The following is a 6,758-nucleotide window of genomic DNA, read 5'->3' on the forward strand; positions in this document are numbered from 1 at the left end:
TGCAAAGCATTCATTCTCTTTGTTCTGGAAATCTGTAAGTAGTTTAAGCATACCAGGTGATTGACCCTGTTGCTACAAAATGTGTGACCCCCTCTAAAAATAATTCATGAGGTATGCTTTCTCCACAGAGCTTTCGAATGCTCCAAATCTAGCACAGTTCGGTATGGTGCCCTTTGGTTCATTTCGCTTTTGAGCGCTTGAACGCACCCATAGATAGAAGGAGGTGCTGCTGTGAATGCTGGTAAAGAGAGTTGCAGTATCCAAGGATTGGGAAGGGAAACAAAGACACAGACTTTGTCAGCATTATCTGAAGTTGATATAATATGTGTTCAAAATCAAAATAAGGTCACAGTTTACAATAAAATTCCCATTGTGTATGGGCGCCAACAGTGTAATAGCTTGAAACATTGGATCCTTTGTCTTGGCATACATAAAAGCAAAAAAAAAAAGAAAAACATCAGGAGCTCTGTATGAGAAAAAAAAAAAAGAATCCCATATCACTAAAAATGATCATACCCTGGCATAGGTTTCATATTGAAGTCCTCAAAGCTAAGAAGTCTATGTGTAACATGCTTTTGTAATATGTTGCGTGATATAAAATTCATGGTTGTAGTGAAGTCAGTCTTCTACAATCATATTTCTCTTGGCCATCCTTCAGAAATGTGTGACTGCCCTCGACAAGACATGGCATCCGGAGCACTTCTTCTGCGCCCAGTGTGGCAAGACGTTTGGGGAGGACGGCTTCCATGAGAAGAACGGCCGTGCCTACTGCCGCGACGACTACTTCGACATGTTTGCGCCGCGGTGCGGCGGCTGCAACCGCGCCATCATGGAGAATTTCATCACGGCCCTAAACGCCCAGTGGCATCCAGAGTGCTTTGTCTGTGCTGTAAGTCTTTCATTGCATTGCCCTAAAAGGAAATTAAAGGGTGTGTACAGTTCTGGTCGAGGTGAGAATTTAGCTTTTGACGTTTTGCGAGATATTCAGAAACCACTCTATGAGATGTCAAAGAGCATGCAGTTCTAAGGGGTAGCAAAAGTTTATTCAATGAAAATCGGATTTGAAATGGCTGAGATATCCAAAAACAAGGTGAAACAAAGAGATCCTAATAAAGTTGTGGCATGTCGCCTTTTATTATTAGCACTTTTTTGGATATCTCAGCCATTTGAAAACCAATTTTCATCAAATAAACGTTGAATCCTTCTTAAAATTACATGCTCTTTCATATCTCATAAGAGGCTGTTCATTATCTCACTTAGGAATGTTCAAAACATGAATTCCCACCTCAACCAGTACTGTACAGTCCCTTTAAACTCATCATTTTGGGGTTTGTTCTGTTTTTTATTTTATATAGGCATTGAAGCCTACGCTAATCAGTAACGTTGCACTCCAGTCAAGATTCTTCTGCCATACATATACTTACATAGAGATCAGTAATAAAGCTGTACACAATTCGATACAGGATTTCTCTCATATATCCAAGTTGGGCTAGCCTTCCCAAAGCATGATGTACCCATGCTACACCCATGCTACTGGATCTTTTATTCAGCTTACACAAAGAGGGAAACCCATTGGTGATATTTACCTTGAACAATTTAAAGGTCATTTGTAATCACCATTATCCAAGTTTTTTTCAATGACATAGCTGTGGTCATATTTACTGTGATTCAAAACATTTTACATGATTGCTTGATCAATCCATCAGTACTTTAATCGCCATGGTTTCTTTTAGTATCTCCCAGTTTCTGAAGTGTAATCCTTGGTTTATTTCTTTTCTGTGCTCTCAAAGTATTGCATCACTTTCCCTTACTTTTTTCCATCGCAGGAGTGTCGGGTACCGTTCCACGAGGGTGACTTCTTCGACCATGACGGCGTGCCGTACTGCGAGATGCACTACCACGCCGTGCGTGGGTCGCTCTGCGCCGGCTGCAACAAGCCCATCACGGGCCGCTGTATCACCGCCATGCAGCGCAAGTTCCACCCCGAGCACTTTGTCTGCGACTACTGCCTCAAGCAGCTAAACAAGGGCACCTTCAAGGAACAGAGCGGCAAGGCCTACTGCCATGGGTGCTTTGTCAAGCTCTTCAACTAGAACGGCCAGTGAGGGCGAGCTGAGAGAGAAGGAGGGAGTGTCGTCTGAGAGATGGATGTGTTGCGTTGTCACACGTGTCTGCTCCGTTAGGTTTTATTGCCCCGGAAATGATCACAGCCTGCTTATCCTGTATTAGCTGTGAGGAGGTAGAAAAACGATCTAAACTCTAAAGAGAGAGTCTTGCTCCTGTGGACTTGTTGCTGCAGAAAGATTTGATGAAACAGAAATCTGAAAGGGAAGACAAGGAACTGCACTCACTATCCCTTCTGTTGTTTATATTTTGCGTTGTTTAATTGTCCTTTATTTTTTGAGAGGAATAAGAGATTGGGCGGTAAAGTTGTATCAAAGAGTCATATACACAGTAGTAGCATCATCTGCACGTTTCCATTATATGTTGTAAACTTCCTTGGATTGAAGCAGAGAAAGAGAGGGAATCACTGAAGTTAGGACTATAGAGTATCAAAGTGTGATGTCACAGCCAATCATCGCCATGGAAACTGGTTCTACGCAAGTTCAACTGGCCAGAGTGTTTATGCCTGCACCCTCTGGTTCCAACCCAAGATACAACAAAATACTGTGACATCATCACTTCACTACTCTATGATGTACTACTAATGATTCTGACTTCATCCCTGCTTCATATCAATGCTTATCCACCTGGGCAAACTTTTCCCATAGCAACAATAGGAACACGACATCACGATCTGGGACGGAATGGAATCATCCTGAATGAACCTGTGAGAAGCTACAGTAAACTGTGTCAAACATATTAGTTCACCACATCCTTGTATTGTTTGTATACTTTTTCTCTTGCATACTCTGCCTTGTTTTGGGGGGTAGTACAGAGTGCATAATTAGTTGGTTTTTCTGTGGATACGATAATCTTCCACGAGTGGAAGCGGTCACTTGTAAAACTTCTGTGGATTTCAGATTAGTACTTATCTCAAAAGTATATCAACGAACTCAAATTAACAATTCTTACGTCAAGTTTTTTTTTATTGCAACTGATTGACAAATTACCCTTTGTCATGTACCCTTTTTACAGTGGACTCCTGTTATAATGAAGTCATCAGGACTGGCAGTTTTCTCTCGTTATATCAAAATTTTGTCATGACCGAACGAATTAACAATAAAAATAAATCGAGTAGATAATGTTGTGGCCTAAACTATTACTTCATTGTAACCAGAATTTTGTAATAATCGTGTTCATTATAACGGGAGTGCATTGTATCATGGCTGTTAGTCAAACACTGAATAATCAGTGTTTATTTACGTCAATGAAGGAAAACTGGTCAATCACTTTCAATATCTTGATGTAGCATTGCAAGAGATACACATTCTGCAATATCACGATATGAAGGTCACAAGTTAAAGATCTAGCTGGCAAAGTAGACATATTCAGGTGAAAACGAACAGAAAACACCCTAACAATTTCAGGAAAACTTTTTCAAACAACCAGGTGATCTTAACACAAACCACTCTTGAGCTGTGTGTTGCCTGTAGACTGATTTTGGCCAAGTACAGAAAGTGAACTTAAGCAAAGCTTATGACAGAGTGAGAATATCCCTTTAAGCCTGCATTTCACTCGGTTTCTGAGTTCCGACACTCATTCACGTGTTCTGGTTTTGCCAACTTATTTTGCATGTGGGGATCTTCTTCGATGGCATCTCTGACGAAATCAGGTATAACAAATATTGCGTATGCTGGTTGAAATTAACTCCCTGACACAAAGGCAGGTTGAGTAGCAAGTTCTTATCTAATTTGGTTCATTGTTTATTAGACTGTTTCTAGATTTAGTGTGCTACTTAACAAGCAAGGCATGGCTGCGTATGAACATCATTCATGTAGACCAAAGTTGTAATCTATGGGGTTAGTTGACCTCAAACGGCAAAATGCAGAAGTATATATACTGAGAGTAAGTTTATGAACATGTAAATCTGCGGATAGAAAGAGCTATTTTATTGTGTGACATACAGAACTGATTTCAAGATAATGGCTCAGCACATCACAGAGATCTGTTGTATAATGAGAAGAGAAAGACATGTGAAGTATATATTTAAGGCATAATGGAGTGTATCAAATGTTGTGAGAAGGGGAGGGCGAGGCATTTTATCTAGCGTTTTGTCAGATATTTTCTTCTGACAAACTGTTACAAGGTACTGAAATCCTTGCATCTGATCGGCTGAGAGCAAATTTGTCCAACAAATTTGTCACACAAAATGCTTCATGAAATGTCCACCAGGGCGTATTGCATAAAGGGTTTTGGCGGATATTTTTTCTGATAAATTTGCTCTCGGCCAGTCAGATGTAAGGATTTCGGTAGCTTATAACTGTCTGTCAGAAAAAAAAAATAATATCTGACAAAAAGTTTGATTAAATGCCCTCCAGGTGTCTGTTTCATGAACGTCTTCACCTCACTGTGCATCATTATTGTAACTGCAGCTATAGACCTGGTTCCAATGACATCACTAAACCATGCTGAGGGGCAAAAACTGTGTATGGGAGGCCCTCACACACGTGGGCAAGCGTGTAAACGTTTACATCCCACAGCCCATGACAGGCGGGCAGGTAGGCAGTGCATGTACATCGCACTAGAGCTATGCACTTTATACACATGTGATTTCTTTTTGCCCCTCATGCAACGTATCATTTGACGTCATTGAATCTCGTCTATTAGGGAGGCAGAATGAAGAAAGCAAGTCATCACCATAGTAACCAAACTTGTACGCTGCGATCAATGCCGATCTCTGTAAAGTGGGATGCTGGATTTGGTCAATAGGCTACTAAAATTCACTGCTGCTTTTGTAGTTGTAATTATTACTATTATTATTTTGTGTTAATTTTGTTTCTGTAATCTTTAAAGCATGCTGGGCTTTTGCAAGTTCTTTTTTTTTTTTTTTAAATGATCAGTATTTAATGAAATATCCGTGCTCAAGGAGGATGTTTGGCTACATTTATTGACCAGAGTTGATTGTAAATTGACATTGAAAAGAAATAATAATGAAGAGAAAGCAGAGTGTATCAAGGATAGGGCTTAATGCTGTTGAAGCATCGTCTTCCATTTTGTACAGAATTCAAAATAAACACTGAAGCGAGTGGCTCCCTCTAAGTGTTTAATGCATAAAGAAAATAAGATTGAATGAAAATGGCTATACATCCTGAAAAATAATTCACTGCTAATGTCCATATTCCTTCATGCCATTTTTCATGATGAATCTTGGAAGGTTCCAAGTCATCTCTTCAATATTTGAAATCATTGCGACTCACCCGGTATGTGTTTTTCACTTTGCCTTATTCTATTCTTTCTCATTTTTCTCGTTTCTTCTTTTTTTTCTGTTAATTTAGGACTCCTGATGTATACTAATAGACTATGTGATACTGAAACTCACAGTACTGTTAAATTAATGTTTACACTTGATAAATTATATATATATCTTTAATTATGCTATTTTTTGAGCTCTTAGCGGGGCTTCAATTGAAACATGTAAATATACCTTTTTGTATGGTAAGGTAAGTGGCGTGTACTCTGTATGTTGTGTGGAAATGTAGAAAGTTGAGTCGCGGCATAACTGTCATATCTTACTTGTATATGCACTCTGAGAACTATTTTTGTTTGAATTTTCTCTCTTTTTTTTTATCCGCATGTTTATGAGATTAGCAGAAACTAGGGGAAAATGCAATGGAGTAGGTGTAAAAAAAAAAAGATATCATGGTCGTTAGGTAGACCCCATGCATTGCTTTGCGTCTTTATGAAAGAAGAACGAACAAAAGGATTTGCGCATATACAGAAGAAATCCCTGTCATCCATAGTTTGCAGAACTGTAGATGGCCAGCAGTATGTAGGCCATGTTAGAGTGCTCATATCTTATGTGGCTTTAATTCTTCCAAATTTATTTTTACCCCTCACCTTACGCAAATATCTCTATTCCCTTAGCACCCTCGCCTAATTCAACGTGCATTTACAGTGTTCAATACTAACTTTCAATATGCATCAAATGAACTGATGAAAGAACTTCAAGATCATACTTCCACTGCCATTTGCACCATGTAGCTTTACATTGCGGTTGTTGATGACTCTTCCAGTTTTTATTGCTTCTGTTTTTTTTTTTTTTAATATTATGGAACAGAGTGTAAAGATGTTAAAAATTCATGTAGACATTTTAGTGATCTAGATGGGGTTTCATCACGCATGATTTGAAGACTATGCCTATTTGGTAAAGTGGGCAGTGCAAAGTTTGGAAGAGAAGAGAATATGTATATCAAAGAACTTTGTGCCATGGACATGAGCTTTTTTTACCAATGTTGAAAATGATTTGATATTAGAAACATACGACTTTTCATGGCATTGCATTGCACTGTAAAGAATTGAGGATCGGACCTTGCACATGTGTACAGTTTATATCATCTGAGGTATATTGCCTACTGTGTTTTTCAAAAAAAAAAATAAGGGCAGGAACCTAGTTTTGGAAATCATGTTCTCATATTTGAAAAGAAAATTACATTTGTTATTTCAATTTTCAGTGTCAATTTCAATTACTGCTGCAACTTTGTTTTTAAGAATGCAGTGAACAAATGAAAATACAACAATGACATAGAGGTTTTGGTAAGATGAGATTTCCAAAGAAAATCAAGTTTTACTAACAAATTCAATGAATTATTTAGATA

General features: G+C 38.6%; 1 protein-coding gene across 1 annotated transcript in view; it reads left to right on the forward strand.

The window, feature by feature from the left end:
- Positions 1-3,479, forward strand: part of LOC140226949 (paxillin-like) — a 119,958-nt gene extending 116,479 nt beyond the window's left edge. The window contains exons 9-10 of the mRNA XM_072307379.1: positions 659-889; positions 1,827-3,479. Coding sequence (XP_072163480.1) covers positions 659-889; positions 1,827-2,093 — 498 coding nt within the window. The 3' untranslated portion in view covers positions 2,094-3,479. The remainder of the gene's footprint in view (positions 1-658; positions 890-1,826) is intronic.
- The last annotated feature ends 3,279 nt before the right edge of the window (positions 3,480-6,758 follow it).

Source organism: Diadema setosum, chromosome 4 (assembly GCF_964275005.1).
Source record: "Diadema setosum chromosome 4, eeDiaSeto1, whole genome shotgun sequence".
Taxonomy (NCBI): Eukaryota; Metazoa; Echinodermata; class Echinoidea; order Diadematoida; family Diadematidae; genus Diadema; species Diadema setosum.